Source organism: Serinus canaria, chromosome 1A (genome assembly GCF_022539315.1).
Source record: "Serinus canaria isolate serCan28SL12 chromosome 1A, serCan2020, whole genome shotgun sequence".
NCBI lineage: Eukaryota > Metazoa > Chordata > Aves > Passeriformes > Fringillidae > Serinus > Serinus canaria.
This window is the reverse complement of record NC_066314.1, coordinates 36,606,830-36,630,866: the sequence shown is the minus strand read 5'-3', so window position 1 is coordinate 36,630,866 and position 24,037 is coordinate 36,606,830. Positions and strand designations below refer to the sequence as shown.

General features: G+C 40.3%; 1 protein-coding gene across 2 annotated transcripts in view; it reads right to left on the bottom strand.

Moving 5' to 3' along the window:
- The window catches only part of ZDHHC17 (zinc finger DHHC-type palmitoyltransferase 17), a 66,114-nt gene extending 56,540 nt beyond the window's left edge, over window positions 1-9,574 (bottom strand). The window contains exon 1 of one of the 2 annotated variants that reach the window (XM_050986499.1): window positions 9,473-9,574. In XM_050986499.1, coding sequence (XP_050842456.1) covers window positions 9,473-9,535 — 63 coding nt within the window. In that variant the 5' untranslated portion in view covers window positions 9,536-9,574. Of the gene's footprint in view, window positions 1-8,640; window positions 8,821-9,472 lie in introns of those variants that run through there. The other variant, XM_050986503.1, reaches the window with a different exon arrangement.
- Between the last annotated feature and the right edge of the window lie 14,463 nt (window positions 9,575-24,037).

The window sequence follows — 24,037 nt, the reverse complement described above, 5'->3', positions numbered from 1 at the left end:
AATCCCTAGAGGAGCTAATTATATAATACATAAACAATGGAAATAAATCTTTGCCTAATACTCAATACTTTTTTTAATCAATATATAGCTTAAGTAGACAATGCTTTCTTTAAAAAGTGGTGAAATAGATTGAGAAAAGCCTCAAATCAAATACCATAAAGCAGTCCTTTTTCTGCTACAGACTTCCACCCACATGCAACTCAGGCATCACACAGAGACCATAATCCTGCATACTCTCCAACACAGATCTAATTTTTTACATAACGAGTTAGAGATGCTCAACTAGAGCCCTTAATCCAACCACTCTATGCAGAGGTCAGAGCTCATGTGATTTAAAGCACAGCTATAATGATAAGTTTTGTTTCTTCAAAACAAGCACCCATAACCAGTCAACTGTTTTCCAATATTTTCCTTGAAGATGCTGCTAAATTGAACAGTTCTTAAATTGAACTTTAGGAAGCCATAGCTTCACAAGTAAGCTTTTCAACAGGCTTTGTATTTGCACACAAAGCAAGCACTATTTAAAAGAGTTACATTAGCATTTATAATGGTTAAAAAACTTAAAATGCTATGGTGTAAAGCTCACTATAAAGCTTTTGTTTAGCCAGCAACTTACATTAACATGTACATTTATCTTTTTGGTTTTCTTTTCAAGGAGAGTCGCATTATGTTCTCAGCCAAAAATCTCAGGACTTTGGCAAAAATGAAACTATGCTTTTTCCAAGACAGGTCTAGGTCTCACAATACACAAGCTTACAGAGCCATCAGCCTAAGAAAAAAAAAACCTCTGAAAGACCAAGCATTAAGAGTCAGTCATGAAAACAGTGTAAAACCATTTACATATTTCATTCTTTTAAAGTGCTAAACTTCAAAAATGCACCCAAGTATGTGTCTAGCCCAACAGTGATACTCAGTTACTTGGAGAAAAAACAGCCCTCTTTTTCAAATTCACAGAAAAGGATATTCTTAAAAGTCTTTTGCAAAGGTAAATGTTTTTTCCCATCAAGAATTAGATCACCAGCAAGTGCACACAGCAGAACAAGCAGTCAGCCTAGTTACAGATGCCCTTTTCTCCATGGCAGACACAGAGAAAAAAGTTAGTACAAGTTGTGCTCAACCCTTACAAAAAATTTCAATCCACCATTCCCATCTCAACTTTTTAGCAGCCCATGGAGCTTCTCATCAACATCCAGTGGAGCAAACTCCCATTCCCACTTATAATAAATAGAGGCTGGTTAACCCACCACAATTAGGAAGTGCAAGAAAGGTGTTTCTAGTCATGCTAACAGAATCTTCTGCAGCAAACGAGACAGCTCAGTGAATCCATGGTCTAACACTGCAGAAGGGTCCTGTTCTCTCCAACTCCTCACTTTCCAAACCAGGACTGCCAGCTCACCATCTACCTTCTGTCAGTGCTTTAGTGCATTTGACCCTTCCATGAGTAGGCTTCGTGAACTGGCAGAAAGTTATTCACAGCTGGTTTTTTACTGGATGGGTTTTCTACTGATTTACTTCCATGAACTGGCTCATCCTGGGACCAGAGAAGCATCACTGGCATATGAGTGCAGCTGGAAGAACCTAAATCACAATCAGCTTAAGACAAGCTAAAAGTGATCTGCCATGAGGCAGGTGATCACACTCCTGGTCGTGGCTGCACCTTCTCCATTACCTCTTACCCATTCTCACAACAGGTCACAGACTCACCAAGCAAGTACCACCCCAAGTACCTAATGGCCAAGAGCTCACCCCAAGAAGGGTGAGGAGCTGTGTTTGGGTTCCACCATGGCTTGAGACCAGCTTAAACTCAATCATAAAAATCATAACCTTCAGAGCCAGCAATGCATGTGTTCTCAGAGTGCTCTCTGATGTCCCCCCTCTCTTGCTACTCCGCTCCCTCCATCTTGAGTCATCTTCTGATCTTGAACAGCTTTCCAAGCTCTGACCACGGCATTCCCACCACCCTCCACTTTTGGTACCTCCTCCCTTATAGAGAGAATCAAGGAAACACTTCTAGATATCTCAGAGCATCCTGCAAGTGTAGTAAGAAATTACTAGATCTCCAAATTGCACAATTGTAGTCTAATGATACAACATGTACTGGATGTGACAGGCCCAAGGCTTCAGTTCAGCCAGACTCCCTTTGACTTCAGAAAAATCTCTCTACTTTGCTCCACAGTCTCATTTGTAATATACCCCAGTGTGTATCTCAACTACAAGAATACCATGAATGTCAAATCTTTATCTCATACTGTCTTTGAAAAGCCACAGAGGACAGTGTGCATGATGAAATATCACTTACTGAGGCTGCTCCTACGTAAACATGTCAGTACCAATGGCAACACTGTTCAGTTTTCAAGCAAACAGCAAACAAACATCTTCCTGCTTAATTCTGTAAATTTTCTTCCACATTCATTAAGTCTTATTACTTTTCTAAGCAAACAGACAAACACAGTGAAACAAGCACTGTTGAAAGACTAATCATCTGTGAAATCTGAGAGATATAAGGCCTGTGCTTAATGAGTAAAAGCAAACTGAATCAACACAAATTTGGATCAAACCAGACACTTATCTCTTATGCATTAAGAGGGCCTGTCTCAAAACAATTTTTTAACTTTAAAATCAATTACTGCCCAAATCAGAAGAACAAAAAATTTTAGAAATTTGAAAACTAGTTTAAGTGTTTTACCAGATGCCCAAGAAGCCACAATTTTAGCACTGAGAAAAAGACCAGAGTGGTGAAAAACTACACCATTTATAAAGGCCACTGTAACAAAACAACTGTAAAAAAATCTTGTAAGGATTGCAAGTGAAGCATTGGCATTGATGATGACAAATTAGAAAAATATGAAAAAACAAAAATGTTAGCAAAATGATACAATACCTCCCAATCCCTATCCCTAGAAGGACAAGCACCATCCTAGCAATAAAAGAAATTAACAAAGGTGTCAAGATCACAAAGTAAGAATGATAGAACTGTCAACAGAAACACAAACCCACAAAATTTGAAAGTGTTCGGTAAGTGCAGAACAAAAAGAAAATTTAAATTGCCCAAATAAAATGCTTTCTATAGAAAAACAAGTATTAAAGTTCTGTAAATTACATGTTGTTTGGGTCAACCATATAGCCCAAAAGATGTGAATACTGCTATTGAATATGGCAGAAGAAACTCCTGCAGTCTGGATACAAAATGACATTGTTTATAAACAGTTACCATTTTAAGTTATTGCTGCCTTTTCTAGGTTTTGATATAAAACTGACAAAAAAGCAAATACTAATACAGCAGACTACAAAGACTAGTACCACGGCTTCACAGGAAATTAAACCTGTCACTTTCTTTGGATAAATTAGTAGCAATGGTCAAACACAGGTAATGTCCAAAGTGTTTGGGTTAGTAGTGTTTGATATTTTGATTAAGAAATTAGAATACAATTAAAGTTAATGTGGTCTGTCTTGCATGTATTAAAAGCTACAGGTGAGCAAGGTTTATTCTTAGGATTTATTTTGTAATTTTTACCTACTCTCCTAGTTAAGGAATATGCTCCAAAAAAACCTCGTTTTGGTTTTTTCAGTAGCTCCCTAGAGCTACCCCTAGAGAAGTGTCAATATGAAAACACTAAGCATCCTTCAGAGGCTGTACCATGACCCACCCTATTTCATCACTGCAATGCAGAAGTAAACAACAGTTAGAGATAACTCTTACTGGCATTTACTGGGCGGGGACAGTGGGGAGTGTGTGGAGAGAGAAAAAGGGGAACAACTAATACTCTCTTTCTGATACAACTTGGGGACAGGACAAAATTAGGGGTTTTTAAATATCAACAAAAGCCAAGTCCTATCTAAAATAAGGACCTATCTTAGAAACTACCTTGAAGGGATGGTCATTATCTGAGTACAAATTTCCAGTGTGATGCAATTCCCAACAAGACCAGTTCAAATCTATCTATGGGGAATGATGAGCAGGAATCATAGGATGGCCTTAGTTGGAAGGGACCTCTAAGCCCATCTAGCTCAAACCCTCTGCAAGGACAGAGGGCAAGGACACCTGTCACAAGAGCTCAGAGCCCCATCCAGCCTGGCCTTGAAGACTTCCAGGGATGGGTCATCCAGAGGGTGCTTACTGCCACAGTCAGAAGAGTGCACTGCTGCCAAGTTCCTGCAATGGCTACTGCACTGAGAGCAAAGCCATCAAAACACTGAAAGAACAAATGAACACGAGAGACTCAAAAGGGTCAGGAGGACTGCAGACCATAACAGTAGTGTAGGGATCTGATAATCATCAGCATATTATATAGATACAGACAGACCTATATTTGGACAGGTATCTTGCAAGATGTAATGAACAGAAATAAATTAAATTCAGGCTAGAAACATGTTTAAGTCTTAAACAGACTAATTAAATTTGAGGGCAACTTTCCCAGTTACACAATATGACCTATTAACATAGAATTTTATTTTCTTTTTTACTTTATAATTAGCACTCTGGCAATAAAAAGAATTAGTTAAAAAACCTTCAGCCTGTGATATAAGGTTGGATTAGATCTGCAATCCTCTCCATACTCAGCCTCTAAAGCTACCCAAGATACACCAAGTAAGGCTCAACCTTCAATATCAAGCATGCTAATTTGTTTGAGACTTCACAGTTCTGATGTCCTTTCTAAGCAATATAATAAGTGATACCTGATCTTTGAATGAGCTCACAAATGCAAGACTAGTCTCTGGAGTGATCCTGACTAAACAACACAGTAAGTTCTGGATCTGTACGGGACAATTAAGAACAATCCGCACTCCAGGACAACCCCAACAATATCTACAGAACTCCACAGAGAATAGAGCTGGATGGTAAAGTCAGGCCTTTCACTGAAATTTTGAAGATAAAAAAATTAGAGCAAAGCTCACAGTAGGTTTACTTGTTTTCTTCAAATTACCAAGAAGGAATGTAAGTATATATGCTTCTAACTTCCCTGGTAGATACAAAGTGAATCAAAAAGGAGAGAAACAAAGATAATGATGGCTTCCATCTGGAAAAATTCCTGTCAAACAGAGGCTATAACTGTTTAAATTGCTTTTCAACTTTGCAGGAGGATTGTTCTTGGACAAGATTTTTTTAATGCCAAGAGTAATAAATAATAACATCTATCTTTCTCAAATATATCCCCCACCACCTGATAGTGTTAAATATACTACACTGAAGTAGCAAACCAGATCTTACTTCCCAGTAATAGCTCTTACCATTTAGGAAGAGATGCAGCTCTCAACAGCTGCAATATCTTTGGCAATTAGGGCCATACTAGACACATATCTAGAATATTTTTCAAGTACAAAGGAGCATTACAAGCAAAATCCACTTTCTAAGATTCTTCTCCCTCCCCACCCCTTGAATTTCAGAATAAAACATCCAAACCTATCATCACCTACCACAGCAGAGTCAAGAATTCACTCTTATTTAGAAGATGCAAGGAATTTGAAGTCATGTCTGTTGTCCTATTAAAATAATTTAATCAGAGGGCAACAAACCCAATCAGCATGAACAGCATTCCCACGGCAGGGCTACACTGTATAAAAGCAAGCAGAGCTTGCTAGTCTGTCACTAGAAACCTAAACACTGGGCAAAGGAAACAAACCAGCAGGGAGGGACTACTTGGCCCAGTGTTAGCCTGTCATGGCAGGGTGCTCTGTATGCCTCCTAAAGGAGCTACCATATCACACTGCAGGTCAACTCCCACCATGTCCATCCGAGACCTATCCCCATGGGGGCTCCCTTTGGTCGACCATGCATTCCCAACCCTGCTGAGAATTTTTAAGAATTCATGTATATGAATCAGACTCACTCCAACCTAGTCTACAATCCTCCATATTCACATATTTGATGCACCACTCAGTTATCCATTTGTGGAATTAAAAAACTTGCATCTGGTCTATAGAAAGATCCTTGAACTCCAGCTGAAAGCATCAACAGCTGGATAATCCACTACTGCCCTCCTTCCTTCACTACAATGATTATTCACACTCCACGTTTACCACTTGCGCTTTTCAATTTAATCCCATTCAACTTCACTTTCCAGTCACTGGATCTTGTTAAGCATAAACTGAATAAAGCACTGGATTTCAGTAGGAAAATATTCACATAGGGGAGAAAAAGATACTACTCACTTTTTCAGATAATGTGAACAGGGCTTTGGCAGGCTTTTTACCTACCGCAAGGCATTATTAAAATATTTTTTTATTCTTTCCCATACTCTTCACTACTTAATATTTTTTAAAGACAAAACTTCATCATGAGCATTGCCACATGTTCAGCCAAAAATCATCTCCTTGTTCTTATACATTTTTAAACGAAGCATTATACTGAGAACTTCTGCTGAACTGCTTGTTCATATTTGGATCCTATCAGTCAATAACTTTTGGGATACAATCCCATGCATATGCTGCTTATCTTCAGTGCACTACTTTGAATATAGCTGCTCTAAGGCGTGCCTTACTAATATTTTAGCATAATTTCACATGAATTTTAGATGATTTTCTACAGTTCCATCCTCCCTGCTTCACACCCATCCGTCTTGTCTGCAAATTTTACTATTTACAATTTTGATATTGTGTCCAAATCATTAAAGAAAAAATCTGAGTCTAGTAGACTAACTCCTGCAAGACTTTTAGGAACAATGACATTCAGGAATAATCCTAACAGCTATTACTAAGATGGATCAGTTAGCCAGCAGTTCTCCTAGCATTTATCACATTCTATAAGATCCTCCTACAAGTATCACATGTGCAATTAATATTATTTGTTGTACTTCACCACTAAAATTATCTTCAGAAGCTTTGTTGTTCTACTGGCAATCTTACAGCTAGAAAGATGGGATCTACCCTCTCAGTCTAAACTGAACTTGTCATAAGGCAGAATAAATATAATTGGAAAGAAGAGTCTATTAATTAAGTTCAGCTTGCATTCATGAAGGAGGGACTAAGGGAGGCCCAAGAACTCAGCACAGTACCAAACAAACCCTCTCAAAAGCACTCCCACCATAAATTTCCTAGAGCATTCACATCTCCATTAATTTCTACTTCTTCTTACCAAAATTATCGAATCACTTTAAACTGAGTCTTTCACAAATAATAAATAAAAGATCTCCCAGCATGACAGTATTTAAGTAATTTTCTCTATTCCTTCAAAGCTCTTTCCTACAACACTAATATTGTATTCATAGTATTTCATGGCAAAATGCAAAGCCTTAGAGTCCAGACAAAAACAAACACATCCCTTAAAAAAACAAACAAACAAAAAACCCAAACAAACAAACCTGCAAAAATTTCAAACCATTTGAAAGTAATCCAAACTAGTCAATACAAAAAGAAGTAAGAAGCAAAAGTCTCATTTAAAAAGGCATACAAAAATACCTGAAAAAGATACCAAAAATAAACAATAGCACCATGAAGCAAAAAAAAAAAAAAAAAAAGGTTAAGATGTTAACAGTCCTAAAACAAGCATCGGTTTTAAATGTACACAAATGTTGAAACTGATTATATGCTCTAACGTCACTACTTACATAAGGACATGGTGCTATTTTCTTAAAAAGTGGAAATCACCATGTATTAGGGCCCCTGACCTTCAAAAAATGACTGAACACATGCACTGCATCATTCAGTGGGCAGGTCTGTGACAGTACAGCTCTGCTATGGCACACAATCCCTAAGTTTGTAAAAGAGCATTTCCGGAGTGTCTGTTAACAGCCAGACACTGATGTCTCATCACCAACATGAAAAACATCCTTCTCTTCTAAAGTTTATGGGTTCAAAGACTTTAGGGAATAAAGAAACACTCACTGAAATCCATGTAGACACTATCTTGTGAGTAAGATCGAGTCAGACACTCAGCATTTCTGGAAAAATCAAATAAAACTCCCTCCAAACTAGTGATGTTGACTCTGTATCAAAAGATACCAGTTGATGTTACAGCACACAATATATATTAACTTCCATTCCCATCTTCTGTGCAGACATTCAACTTTATGCATGAAAGGAACAGTATAAAATTCTACCAGATTAACTAGCTAGACTACAAATTTAAATTGAGATAATTTCATTTGCTATAGAGTAAGTACTCCAAGTTAACAAACACTAGTCTTCAATCTTTAAAACACAATGAATTTCTGACAAGCTGTAAATGCTTTTTATTCCACTTTCCAATCTTAGATTGCCTATTTAAAGTTTCCACAAATTAAGAACACTTTCTTTCAAAGAACATCAACATCCTACAGTCTGGATCACTACTAAAAAGTTGTGTCACTTCTGAAAATCATCAGACACTGCTACCGAGGGTACTGCATTTAATCTGACTCCAGTTAGGCTGCAAAAACGTGCAGCAACAGTCTACGCACATCCCTTAAAATAAGTCCCCAAAAAACCACAAAAAAAAAAACCCCAACCAACAACAACAAAAAAAAAAAAACAAAATAGACATTCACTTGGGGTTTACTGATAGCTAATCACCTTCCAGAACAGACTGGTCTATTCTGAAGTCATGAGCACAGTTTAGAGAGGTAGAGCAGGTAAGATACACAACCACATACAGAGGCCTATATAGCCTCTTCAGTCATCAAATAAACTAGCAGTCTTTTAAGATACTGTTTAAGGAAAAGATACCATCTGTTTAGCAAAAACTGGAGCCTGACATATGCACTTATCTGTTTTGTAGGCTGAAAAATCAATTCTTATAGTGCTTAACGTATCAGGTGACAAGTCCAAATGTAAAAGCTTTTCTAAACTATTTAAAATACCTTTCAAAACAATCATACTAGTCCTCCAGAATACACACATGCTGCTGACAAAGGTGGGCGGCACAAAAGGGTAAAAGAAAACGGCATGAAACGACCTCTACATGTTACCTGTAAACATTCCTCCCACCGTCAACACACTGGAAAAAAACAGACCGCTCGCTCTCTAAATGAGCCCACGCCACACAGGGAGCGCAGGGCTGGATGGGGCCAGCCCCGACCTGCGGGTGAGCTGCAGACCAGTGCCATTGAACCCAAGGAGGAACACATATTCCTCCGAGCCGCTTCCACCGGGCCGTCGGGCCGGGCCGGGCTCCGAGCGCTGCCGCTCAGGGGCCGGTACGGCGGCACCACCCGGGGCGCCTCTGCTGCCCCCGCCGCTGCTTCGCCCCCCGGCTCGGGGGCGGGCGGGACTGCCGGCGGGGGCGCACGGAGGACCGGCGGCGGATCTCGCACCGCTCCCCGCCACCCGCACCCGCCTCCCCGCCCGGCCCGGCCCTGCCCTGCCCACCCCGGCCCGCCGCCGCCGCCGCGCACACCCAGGCCGGCGGCGGGGGGCGGCGGCGCCGCACCTCCCGCCCTCCGTGCACTCCGCCCGCCCGCCGAGTCCCGCTCCCCCCCGCCCCACGGCGGGACGCCGTCCCGGCCGCGCTCCGAGCCCCGCTCCCGCGCCCCGCTCCCTCCGGGTGGGCCGCTCGCACCTCCGGGTGCAGGATGGGGACGCAACCCGCCTCCTTCTCGTACTCCTCCAGCGGCGCCGCCATCTTCCTGCGAGCCCCGCGCCCGCTGCATGCCGGGTAGTGCGCGTGCCCGCCGCGCCTCCGCGCGCCGCCGCTTCCTTCGGCGGCCCGGGCGGGAGGGACGGAGCGGAGAGCGGCGGGCTGAGCGTGAGGGGGTACGGATGGGTGCGCACACACACACACACACACACACCCCGTGTATCGTGTGCATATACACACAGACAGAGCGTGTGTCATGTACATCGTGTGGGGTGTACATGTATACACAGCGTGTGTCGTGCGTTATATATACATGAACGCGGCATGTGTCGTGTATGGTGTACGTGTGCACACACACGGCGTGTGTCCTGTGTGGTACCTGCGGGGGTGTGTGTGTGTGCACCCCCGGGTCTGCGGCCATACCGTACCAATTCTCCTGGAATCGATACTCTGTGTAGCACAGGTTTGTGGAGATGCCCCTAATAAGGAGTGGGGTTCATTCCAAGTTGGAATGAGAGCGAAAAGAGAGCCGTTCACCTTCTGCCTTTAACGGAGATTTGGTTCCATACAAAGCAGTGTCTGTCCATTTTTTGTTGGGAGTTACCTTCATGCCTGCTGGAGTAGCAAAGAGAGCCTGGGAAGAAAGCAAGAAGGTTTTAATTAGGTTTTTGCTCCCAGCTGCAGGAATGTTTGAAACCCCCCAGCAGTCCTGAGGACTCCTTGAGGCTTCCAGCCCTTTGTGCCCTACTGGGCCGGTGGTTCCTCACATCCCGACCAGATGGCTGTGGATTTGGGGACAAGTTACAAAATAGCTCTGTTTAGCTGGTCATTTCTATTCCCACAGGCTGAGTAATGTGCATATAGCCAAGATCAGGAATCCTAAAGCACTTTATTTCTTTTTTTTTTTAATAAATTACATTTCAATCAAAAATGGTTTTGCAATTACAGAACACTATTGCTGTTTGACTACTGCTCTATATTGCTATATCTATGGTGCTCTCATTTGCCTTTGTGAGAAAGGGACCTTTGGATAATACATTTTGTTGTATCATAATACATTAAGCTCATAAGCCTCAAACCCTACAATGATATTCTCTTCATTACTCTTTCCTATCTCATGCAAAATGTAACAGAGAGGCACTAATAAAATCTGACTGCAGCTTTATTAAAATGTTAAACCATAAATGTCTTTCTTTAAAACGTATTTAAATTCAAAATTGTGAAGAAGAATGACATAAGATTTAGAAAGCGGGGGTGTGAAACAGGTCTCAAAGCACATATTTGAAACCATAAGGGCTGAAGTGCTAAAAGAGCAGAACAAGACACTGAGTATACAGGAGAGGATTTTTTTTTTAACTGTCTATATTATTAAATGTACTAGGGCTTAGATATAATTTGCAATTTGATTTGCATGAGGAATAGGGTTTTCAACCCCCTACAACCTCCAGAAATAGAAATCCTATTAATCATGACAGTTCATCACTCCTATTTATAATAAAAGCAAGGGTGATAAAATAACTAAAATCTTTATAGTATTTTTACCATTCAGATTATTTTTCCTTAGAACTCTGAAGAAGTTATGGTTTGTCCCATAGCTCTGAACTGGATTGTAAACAAATACTCTGACATGTGTCTAGGTATTTATAGTCTGTTCTTCACAGATCTATACATTTGCAAACCAATTCTATTCCCAGATATTTCTGTACAGAGAATTTTTGCTGTTTGAACTGGGGCCTGATCTGTGAGTATAGTTCATGTGCAGCCTATTTTATCTTTCTTCAGAACGAGTGTCCCTTTTACTGCTAAGTAACAGCAGAACTAGAATATGGGATTGTGCTACTGTGCCTCTGCATTGGAGCTCCTCATTCAAAAGCTAGCAGAAGTTCAGAATTTTAAAAAGTTTTCCACACTTCAAACATTCCCTGTCCTTTCCTAATCTACATACAATATAACATAATTGCATAGAAATGTGATTCTTCATTGTTTTACATTGTCATTACAGAGAGGTTATGGTCTGTGCAGAGTGAGCAATGGCAGATACAAATCCAACAATCTGCTACAGTAACAAAGTTTACTCCTATTTTCCACAAATCTAAAAGGCTGTAAGGTTAAATGTTTTTTCTGGACTCTGCCAAAAAAATTACTATCTGACCTTAAGAAAGTATTTAACTTCTCTGTGATTTACTTTGCTCACTTGTAAATCAAGAACTTTGTCATCTCATTCAGGGGGGTACTCTGGGAATTTATTATCATTGCAGAGCAATTTTATCTCTGTGATTAAAGATGGCTTGTAAATGCCAGGAATTGTTGTTGATCAATGGCAGGATATGCTCTCCCCTGTGATTGCATTGAATGCTACATAGCTGATGTGTGAAGTGCTCTCCCTATTGACCCAAGAGGTTTATCCAGTTCTACTTAACTAGGCATGCAACAGGGCCAAGTCTGCAATATTGGTTAAACACCACACAAACTAGAAAACTATTTTAGGTCATATTTTCACAAAAGGAAAACAGTTCACCACTACCCCAGACACATAGATTTTCTTGCCTTTGTTTTGCTTTATGTTAATCACTGTGAAAAGGGGCATAAGGTCTGGAGAACTTTTAATTTTCAGGTAAGCCAAACAACAGCTAAATTGGGAAGTAAGTAGCAAAAAGTCTTATGAGTCTCTATTCTATGACATGAATTTTATCTTCTTTAACAAGTTATTAGGAAGAAAACCCTTTGGCAGAGACAAAACATATTTATGGAATACACATCTGTACATATGATTCAATACTAGGCATGACTGTAATTTTTTTAGCTTCTGTATTCTGCTAGACTAAAATGTGACAGAGAAATTAAAGACTCTTAACATACATTTCTTACTAGTAGCTTTGTATTATGCTATCAACACTTAAAACTACTAAAAGTGTGCATAAGCAATGTTTAACTTTGCAACGAAATATTGCAATTAAAGCTAAATGTTTATTCTCATGGCAGGTCAAAACTTAAAGTAAAAATACTGGAATGTCTTAGTACAAAAATAGGTTGGTAGTCAAAAGTACCTTACCTGAACACTACAAAAATGTGTATGTTTAAAAAGTTGTGCACGTCCTTCACTTTTCATGCATAGTTTTGATTAATCCTGTTCTAATTAATAAATCACCAGATGGATTTGCTAACCATACTGAGGTGCCTCTGAAATTTTCTCTTGCATAATTGTCACTTGCATAGTGACCCAAAAAAGCAGCTTCACTATCAAGGGCTAAAATATCTGGAGAAGCCATGTCATGGTCCTGTTCTCTGAGTATACTTGCAGAAAGGCTATGAGTAATTATCTTTATTATTCTCTATCGATGCTTCACTTTCTAATCCCATTACTGTTTGAGCCTTGTGCTTTATGTATTGGAAATGACACCCACCTATCTAGATGTGTATACCAAAATGAATATATAAAACATGTCATTCTGCCTGGATTTATCCAAGTCTGTGATTCCTCTCTGCATTCACTCCTACATGGAGAACATCCACTTCTCACAGTTTGGACCAGTTTGGGTGACTGAAAGCCTGTGAGTTTGCATGACAGCTCCACAGGATTTGTCTTTAAAAATATAATCCGGCTGAAAATGCTCTCAAAGCAAGTGCTTTAAGAGAATATTAAATATGCATGATTGAAAACAGAAATCAGACAGAACAGAAATTCTTCAATATAGTGCCTCCTGTTACTGCAGGCAGTGCTTCTGTTACAGTATCTCAGGGCTCTGACAGCTGTGTGGATATGAATGAAACCTGCCTGACTAAACCTTGTTTTGGTCCCAACTGGCTACCCGCCCTCTTGAGAGGGGTGGCTGTCCTGGAAGGCAGATCCATCAGATCTCGTTCTAGGTCCTGTCCTGAACCACTGCAGGCTTCAGCTCTCTCTGCTAGGGTAATGTGAGATTTCAGCATCCTGGGCTGAAAGCCATGGCAGTTCAGGAGAGGACTCATGAGGGGATCAAGTGTCCTTATTCAGCGGTGGCAGCATCTGTCACCGGGATGGCTGGGGACAGCAGCCGTGTGGCCGTGTAATGTGCTGCCACATGTCAGCCAGTGCTGCAGTACAAGGCAGCAGTGGGGGATGTGATTTCCCTCACTACCTGTGATTTCCCTCACTACCAAGCATGGTCAGGTTCTTCTCTGCCCAGCCAGTGCAGAGGATCAGTCACAGTGGCTGCATTGGGCAGTTTGTTCCTGAGCATCACCAAAGATGAGCCTGGCAATGTTCTTACACCAGTTTATATCAGTGTGTTTCTGAATTCCAGTGGTGGTCATCTTGATTTACATTGTTGTGAAGAGAAGAAAGTCAGATGCTGTGTTTATACTATCCCTTACTGTTTGCCAAATAGCACTGTATGTCATGCTAGGCAGTTTTAGATACCATGAAGCAATCCTCCTAAAATAGGGGGGAAATTTTTGGAAAAATCTCAGCTGAATTATCATTCCAATGTCTGGGTCCTCCCTGTAGCCTATAGCACACACAGCATGGACAGGGGTCCTAAAAGGGAAAGTCACCTTCTTCTCTACTCCTCCTGAGTGTATCTATTGGGGGCAGGCTTCTTTGGATGGGATAAGAAGTCATAATATTGTCTACTGGTCTGCAAATAATAGGTGCTTTTACAGAACAGGATGACTCTCCCTAAGGAAGTCTTCTCTTTTGCTACTATATCCTCTTGCTCCCTTGGAAACAGTCCAGGAGGTTGCTAGTCTTTAAAAAGGCCTAATGGCAATGTTTGATATAAAACTTCAGAAAAATAATCTATTTGTACTATTTCCCCCTCACTTTCCTTAAGGAAACAAACTTTCCATTTGATTACTGAAAGCTGGAAATGCCCTTCCAGTGGTGAAATTGTCACCCTTTCATTTAAAGGGAGCCTTTTCTGCATGTAGTTTCCCACTGTATAATTGGACCCCAAATCCCTGTTTTAAATTATATTCAGGGAGATTTCCCCATAGAGTTATTGAAATATAATGCTGATTACATAAACACATAGATAAAACAGGGACAATCTGCAAGATGCTAGACATCTCTTAAAAAAAAAAATGAATAAATTGTATTTGTTGAACCCTAAATGTCTAAATTATTCTTGTGCTTTCAAAACAGTAAGCACATCAGCCTGTGAATCCAATATCTCTTTCTGGAGAGATTCTTTCTGTCACCAACTGAAACTGAAACCAACTTTCTGTTGGTTTCAAGTTTTTTGCAGAATCATTACTTAGTATTGAACACAGAGGGGTGAGCACTAAACATAAGCTGCTGCTAAGCATAGCACCCTTGCTCTCCATTTTTGGTGGTTTTGCATTTTATTGCATATTTCTTTTCTGCGAAAATAATCTTATTAGCATGAAATATGTATAGCCCTTGAGTGACATAAAGCAATCATATTATTTCCCTAGGTGATTATCTTTGCTGATGCAATTCCACTGCTGACAAATTCTGCATTGAAGAAAGTACAGAAAATGAGTGGGGTTATCTAATTTGACTTTTTATTCCCACTTTTTTTTTTCCCTTTAAGATGATGTGCTTCTGTTTCCCACTCACTGTGTTTTAAATATGTGATCTTGATACCATATCAGACTCATGGATGACTTTGCTGCTCTCTTTTATGTCAAAGGACCATCTCTCCTTTCTTTGTTCATTACAGCCAAAGAGGCTATTACTTTGTGTTCTCATTACTTAGACTAGGTAGATCTAATAGGTGCACTAAAATAATTTTTTGTTTACCTGAGTCTGTTAGTCTCCTGTGAGTTTTTCCCCAGAGCTTGTTCTTGGCACATTCAGTAGCATGCCACACCAGTTTGTTCTGCTGACACATCTGCCTGTGCTCATTTTTTGGGGAAGCCCAGGACTACTGTGATGCAGCCCTGTCCAACAGCTGACACTGAATTATGCTCCATATTTGTAAAGGAAAATGAACAGACTTAAACTGAAGACTGGATTACATTTTCCCTTTTCTATTTTAATTTTCATTATCCTTTGTCCTCTCCTAGACCTCTCTTTATATCTTTTGGATTGGGCTGATTACTCTAGCTGCCTTTGGAGAAGGTGCAGAATGTATCCAAAGGATGAATTTTTGAAACACAGGCAGTTGCTGAGGCAGAAACTCACTGCCAAAATGAAAACCAATGACAAACCAATAAAATAAAATTAATAGTAATTCCACTACTTTAAAAAGATACCATTGAGAATGAGGCAATTAATCTTCAACAATGGTTTTTTGGAAGTACTGCATCCTCAGGAATTTAGGTTGAAGTGGGCTGAATGATAAAATAAGAGAAAAATAACAGTGAAGAGTTTCATTTACAATCTTTGGTTGAAAGCCAATAAATGAATTATTTTTGGTACTTTATATCAGATGAAGCAAATATTTTCCCTGCTCAGATATAAAGCAAGCTCTGAGGAACATGCTCAACTAACACCCTTCCCCTTTACAAATGAGAGTTTTCTAGCTGAATTAAAATAATTAATAATTAAAATAATTAATTTTCAGTAACCAAGGTGATGTCCAAACATAAATCAATAAGACACTTCCATAAATAGCATGGTCCTAGAATACTATTGTTTTATAATCCTCTTAAGGAATTGTTGTCATCATGGTCATGGCAGTGAATATGTAGAGCCCATTGTCAAGGGAGTTGTATTTCCAGGGATGGACCTGCTCATTCATTGGGCATGAAAGGCACTTTGCCTTCATGTAAGAGGAGAAAAAAGGAATAGTTCAGGAAAACAATATAAAAGAGGGAAAGTTTATCAAAAGTGGTGAAAAAGAAAATGAAATATTAAATCTAGAAAGTTTCTGATAATAGAGAAGAGTAGGAGACAAGAAGTGCTTGGTTGAAGAGACCTACAATAATCATCTAGTCCAACTGCCTGATCACCTCAAGGGTGACTATTTGCTTTTCATGGGAGTTGTTTAAATTCTGTGTGGTTGGTTTTGTTTGGGTTTTTTGGTTTGTTTTTTTTTTTTTTTGTAGAGAACAATTAATTGGCTTAATGATGTCCTTAAAGCATGCCATGCATGTATTTTATATTTATTATATTATTGGAATTAAGGACAGACAAAATAAGCCAACAGCACTTACCAAAAACTTCGAAAATTGTGATGGAAAATATTGCATGAATAACCATCTTATTTAAGTTTGCTGAATTTAAGGTAAATTAATAACAGTTGCACACAGGCAAGTACTCTAAGCATAGGGGCCAATATAAATTTGACTGTGTTTTAGTGGGGAAAAGTGGTAGCAGCTTTCTGCCCTTGATTAAGCAAGGATACATAGCAGCAACCTCTTCCACTGACTCATTGATAGTGGGGGAAAACTCCTTTATTAGATTCATATAAGGACTGCCAAAATATTGAAGGTATGACCAAATGAAGAAATAATCCCCACAACCAGTCTTTAAAATAATAAAGAAAGTAAAATACATCAAATATTCATAAGGTTTGAATGCAAATGGCTAATCTGAAATGCTAACTCAAACATCCCTAATCTTCAATACACCATGTTAAACATCATTCTGTGTGATTATAAAAAACAAGCCTGGAGTTCAGAAAGTTGTATGTTTAGATGGCATGCTTGGGAATCATAAAATACATCAAAATGTATAGGAGGTGCATAGTTGGTATAATCAAATCTTGAAGCTGTGGGGAATGAACCAGTGGCACTGTTTTTGGAACAAATGCAGGAGAACTGAGCTGTCACATTAAAGCTGACAGCCGTGCTACGCAGCTCTAATCTGCTGTGCAAAGATCTGGGTTAGGAGAGGATGGAAATCTACAGATGCACCATTCCAAGTCTGCCTTTCTGAGCTTGCAGATCAAAGTAAAAAACCATGCCTGATCAGAAACATCAAAACCCTGGGCAATGTAGATAATTCCAGAAAGAGGCAGATGATTTAACCCTCTTTCATGATTCTTCTCTGGAAAAAAGTCTCAGGATGCCAAGACATTTTCAATGCAATGAATGTATTATCTCCCTTCAGAATGTATTATCTCCCTTCAGATGCTGAGGTAACACAGTCAAAATAGCATCGATGATTCTTGCAGCTTGATGAGACAGACTTCCCTTGAATTGCTGCAAAGTTTTAGACTCTCACCCCCTGTTCTTGAGAGAATCATCACTTAAGAGATTTCCCAGCACTCTAACTGCACATCTTGATGGTAATGGGAAGTGGCAGCACTTCTGAACTTGCAGGACCTTGGTCATCTTGGGTTTCATTTATTGCTGGTGCTTTTAGTGGTCCTTTAAAAAAAAAAAAAAAAAAGAAAGAAAAATGCTCACTCATGCTTTAATACAGTGGAAGTAAAAGGTTTGGCACACAGAATTGTATTTAATAGATGAGTATATATCTGGGCTTTAAAACTGCTACAAATGGTCATATATTATAGCAAAAGATGTAAGGAGTTTATTATACTAAAGCATGGTGCTGCTAATTTATAAGCTCTTTCTCTTAGGTGTCAGCAGTTGCTAGAAGCACATGAATGTTTCTGTCATGTTTTGGAAACAAATAACAAAACATGTCCATAGGGAAAGTTACACCATAAAACTGAATTTCAATAGAGCAGGAGGGAGCTGACAACAAAACAAATAATTTCATCTGCCAAGTTGCAGGTCGGTGTATTGCAGCTGAGAATACTCTGGCAGTTGTGTAGATGTGAGCTCCCCTGTGTAACACTAACCCAGTCCCTGCCTGTCTCACAGGGAGAAGGGGTAATTCTGTGATGGTGAAATGACATGTAATACAGACCTAGTAGCCATATGCTTAGTTTCTTATGAATATCTTCATTTTGCTTGATAGCCCATCTCTGGCATTTCCAGTTTTTAACTCAGTAATTTTTCCCAGTGTCATGTCCTACAGCTTCAGGCAAAGGAGCAGAGCTGCTGCTGCCTGGGTACCCACTGGGCTGGTAGAGGGAGAGCAGGGGGGCACCAGCATCAGTCACTGCCCTGGGCATGGGGACAGGATGGACAGAGTTGTAGGAAGCTGCAGGCTCGTGCTGCTGTGGCATCTCTGGAGCAGGGGCTGATGGCCCTGGAGGGCTAACATGGGGTGGGCAGTGTGGGGGAGCCCCAGGAGTGTGGACAGGTACAGTCAGGGCTGGTGGTACCATTGGGGTCCTCATGTACTGAGTAGATCTATAAAATCCTCTCTACCGACTCCATTTTCCCTCAGAATTGTATGGCAAATATTTTCCTACCATTTCTGCCCAAGGTAGTGAACTGAAGCAGATAAAAACATAGAAATACACAGTCTAAACCTGCACTTGTCCATAATCACAAGGTTGGTTCTGCCACTCGCAGAGTATTAAAACCAAATACAGAGACTCAAACCCATCTAAACTGCCCAAAAATTCTGTGTATTACTGTGTCAAGGAGGGACAGGCAGAACTCTGCTGGATGGAGCAGGGCTCAGGGAGCCCTGGTGTGGGCTGACCTGAGCTGGAGCATCCCTCTGCTGCAGCATGGAGCCCTGTGCTGATGGAGCAGCACAAGGGGAAAGGCAGCAGCACTTGTGCAGATGCCAGCTGGGTAACACCCTAAGGCTCCCAACTCCAGAATTAGCAGAGCCAGTTCATGTGAACCCAGCTCGGGGTCGGGATCATGCAGAGCCAGCTGTGCAAGTGGCCAAAGATGCACATCAGAACCAAGTCCCAAACATTTTTATGATAGCTTTACAAGACAGAGACAACAAATCAGAAGAGATCTGAATTTAAAGGAGAAAATGAAGAGACTTCAGACACCGTAATGCAGTCACCCCACAGAAGTACAACTCAAGGCAAGCTAAGTTGTGTAAGGCACTGTGCTATTAGGCTGGAAACTCTATCAGCTCTCATAGTTTGCCCTTCACAAATGTTCAATTCTTATCCTAAGACATAGATAGATTCAAATAGAAGGCAGATTGGAAATGCAAAATGTACCAAAAGGAGCCACATGTAACTGTATTATTCTTTTAAAGAAGCAATACAGGAAGACCCACAACATTGGGGTTGTGGTCATTCTAAACCTGAAAGCTATCTCTTGTCAGGCTTGAGCACTTCAAATCTATGGTTATGGGCTCCTTTCTTACCAAGACATGGGTTTTCCTACACATAGGCTGCTGCCAGAATGGGGAAGGAGGCAGTAGGTAACCTTTCCAAGAAATTGGGTGGAAAAAACCCAAGAGTGAATTTGAAACATTAAATATTTTAATATTAACCATGAGTATTTATCTCCTTCTCAATCTTGCTGCTTGGCAAGAATGAAGCACCTCAGAGTTTTACTGGTGAGATAGGTGGTTAATGAGGGACCTGGCCCAACTTCTCTAATGCACCCAAAACAGACAAAAGCCAGTTTCTATGGTGGTGAGAGAGACCCTGCATCCTGCCTGTGAAAGCTATAACACTGTTCAGACATCAACCTACCTTTGTTAGGATGGGAGAATTTGTGAGTGACCCCCAACAGAGGCTACTGCTTTTGGCACTCCCCTGAAGAGTGATATAATTTTACCCATTACTCCCCTGAGTGATATAATTTTACCCATCACTCCCCTGAGTGATATTTTTAAAAATTGCTGTGCCTCCAAAGCAATGTAGGTGTTTCTGAAGATAATACATTTATGCAAAAGGATGATGGCTCAAATCTGTGTGCATTTGTTTTGTAGTGGTATTTCAAGTGCTTGTCAAATGCATGGCAAAGAAGGTGTTCAGAAGGATGGAAGAATAAATGAAAAAACTTGGCAGCAGTAGCCTCAAATTACGAGACTTCTGCAGACATAAACCTTATATTTTTTTCAGCAAAATCAGTAAAATCATTGTAGTGATTGGCCTTTAAGTGAAAAATCTGATGCTACACTCTTACTTGCTTCCATAAAGACCCACTGGAATTATGTTAAGAAAGTCTACTGTGATTGTCTTGCTGTTTCTTTTCTCAAAGTGTTGTTGATTTCTGGGTTCCCCATCTTCTCCTTTGATCCTAAGGAATGTCAGCAGTCTGTAGTCTTGGCAACTTCATAGCAGCCAGCTGGTAGGAAGTCTCCCAAACACTGATACTGAGAAGTCTAGCCTGATTCCTTCACATGCTGTCCTTTCAATTCATTAAGATATATATTCCTTAAAATACCTATTTGGAAGTCCCCATATATGAATGAAACAGGTCATATGCAATGCTTCTAAGAAGTCTTATTTATCTATGACATTGCTACTGTGGTGACTAGAGGAAAGACAATGGAGGCTTAGACTTAATTAGAAAGCTGATTAATGAATTTGGCACCTCTAGCTGAAAGACAGGAATATATTTCCATGTAGTTTTGCTGTGGAAAGTGCAAGCACAACAGACATCTGAAATACCATGTTTTGGGGACAGCATTAACATGCTTTTTCCATGGTGATTTTTGTGGAGTTAAGACTACCTGTGGGGGGTGAAGTTTTTCAGGATATGAAGGGGATGAAGTAAAAGGCATGGGCAGAATGAACAGCAAAAATATGAATGTTTGCAAAATTATCTGCCACCCAGCTGTTATTCTGCAGTAAAGAGGCTGGCTAAGAGAGGAACCTGGTCTCTCTGATGCATTATGACAGAGGAAAAAGAGATATGTGTTCTGTTTATCTGCCATGAATCAACAAGAAAGAGGTCAGCAGGAACATGAAATGAATTTTTATGAGGATGTTGGACATCAAAAATTGCTTGCTCTCTCTTGCCTGAATTATCACTCCAGCTCTTCTTTCTGTATTTATGCTTTTGACTTCTAGTGGGAACAATTAAGAAGAAACAACGAGCCTCTGCTGTCCTGACATAAAATGTGCAATAATATCTAGGCTCTGGAAGAAAAGCTTATAATCCATCAGGGAGAAAATATATCCCCCTGATAATTGTTTAGCAATGGCAGAGCACTGAAGACCCTCTGAGGATATGAGGCATGAGATTATAGATCTAATAAAAATGTCTGTAAAATAGAGAGTAATTGAGATGTTTTAGAATATATTCAGCAACTATGAACGGACACAATAGGACAAAAAGCTATCAGTCTGCTTGAAATAACAGAATCAGCAGCCTTGCAGGGTTTCCTTCAAGGACAATAGCTTGGGTTTGGGTTTTTTTTTTCTGTACTATACCTTGGAGGAGTTTTCAGTTTTTAAAAGCACAATAGTGCCAGAGCAGGTTCTGTCAAACATGAATAACTGAATTTGAACAGAAATGCAGAGACTCTGAAAACACAACTGAAGACTTTGGAAGACACTCAGAAAATGTACAGGCTGGGTTTGCTGCTCCTGGTCTCACATCACTAAACTTGTCCTACCTCCACTGAGAGCACTGCAGTTCTGCTGGTGCAAAATTTCAGCAGATAGCTCTGAATCAGGCCCAGTATTTGCAGGGCTCTCCTCTTCAGTGAAAGGATCAGTGGGTATCTTTGCAAACAGTGGTAGACAACATGATAACATTAATATAAATAGAATTACTTAAGACTCCCATTAATCAATGCTCTGAGGTCAGCATCTGCTCTTCCCTTTTGCTCCAGTGACAAGTTGCCACTCTGTGATTGTGCTTATTGCATTAGGCACTAATGAACCTCAATGCTTGCTCCAAGGGCACAGTGCAGATTACTGAAGCCTAATGACACCTAAGTTGTTTGTTCCTTAAAGAGCTCACCTGTGTGGTCCTACCCTCTGCCAGCAGCCTTGCCTTAACCTGGCAGCAATCTCAATAAATAGGTGGAGAAATAAAAAGAGGAACAGAGACGGTGCAAATTAAGGAGTGGGGGAGCACATGAGAAACCAGGAAAATACCCTTGAGTAGAAAGGAAATTACATGAGTCTGTAAAGCTTTGGAGGAAATAGAGAGAATTGCAGACAAACCATTACAACAGGCAGCAAATGGTAGAGAAAGAAGGGTACTAAAGAAGAAAGGAAGGGTGGCTAGGGAAAGAATAGGGGACTTCTCACCCATATTCTCTTGAAACAAAGTTTTTTATTTCGTGTAGTGCTTGTTAATCATAAAGGCACTGCTTTGTAATTTTCACTTGCACTAAATCTTCTACTACAGAATATATACAGCCTGCAGGGTGGAGCAAGGGAGCAAGGCCATGGGGTCTCATGCATCTGAAGTGCAATAATAGTCATAATTTTTTCTTTCTCTGTGATTAAGCAGTGTTTGACTTTTAGCTTAGCTGTCTTCAAAATGTCAAGAGTAGCATCAAAGCTTTGGCCTGTTTCTAGTGTCTCAAATCCCAAGCACTCAAAAGTGGCAAAGAATATACTTTCTTCCCCAGGGCTTTGCAGATAAAGGATATTTCCAAAAACAATGCATACAGAATTAGAAAATCAGGCAACAGAACATCCTTTTTAACCAAGCAGCTGCTATTTAAACTGAAGACGGTATTCATGGTGTGCCATTAGTGCCATTGCCTGAGAAGTGCATATTTAAGAGCAGCTTTACACTCCATGTGTACCCTCTTGAAAAGAAAGCCCCATACAGACAATTCCTTAGATATATGTATACCTAAGTCTGCATTTCTTACTCTCCCACACTATAGGAACAAAACCTATTTTTTAAAAGATCCATTTACTCCTGCTGGGTAGCCTCTATTTCACCAGGGCTGGATGATATCTGGTAAGTGATTCAAGACACTTGAGATGCAGAAAACATCCTCTTGTGCCCAGAAAAAGGTCTGTGTGTTTGCCAGATTTGAAAATCCATTGACTATTGATGACTCAGGATATCTTTAAGAACAAAAATCAATGCAGTATGCCACTAGAAGGCTAATCATCCAGTCCAGCCTTCCAAAGATGTACAGCAGTTTGTTTTCTAGACTCAGTGGTTCATGAGAGTTTGAAGATAAAAATCACATTACTTTCACTAACAACCTCTTTGCTTGCATTGATTCACTAGTTCTGACCCAATTTAAGTGGCTGCTGCCTCCAAGAGATTTGTGTTTGAAACAATGTCATGTTTCATCCAAAAACATATAGTCACAGCTTCCAAGCTATATGAAGCATTCACCTCCACCTCCAGCACTTTGTGGAAATATTGGCTCCAAAGCTAATTCAGGAATTTAAAGATATGGGTGAGAATTGTTACAATAGTACAATTTCCAAGGTCGCCGATATTAACCGTATTCAATTATTTCAGAAAGGTTCTGTTGAGACTGTTAGGTAGCCTTCTAACCAGACAGAGCAGCATATATGTAAAGAAGAGAGAATTGAAGAGCAGCAGATATAGGAAAATTAAACAGAAAGGGAGACACAATATCTGTGAGCTCACTGTGGGTGAGGCAGCAGGTGTGACTGGGAGGGAGCCTCTGCATCACTGAGTTGAACTCCCTGCAATCATACTGCCATGGCATCAACATTAGGATCAGACAGATCCTCAGTGTATCTTCTCCCTCACCTAAACCTCATATCACAAAGAGACCTCTGAGACCATGTCGGACCAGTAGTGCAAAAGGCAAAAAGCCTCAAAAAATTACACCAGGACATCACTTTAAAGAGAACATAAGAGAGGCACAGCACTGCCGTTAGTGAAACATCCCTGGAGAATTTCTAGCAGATGGACCCA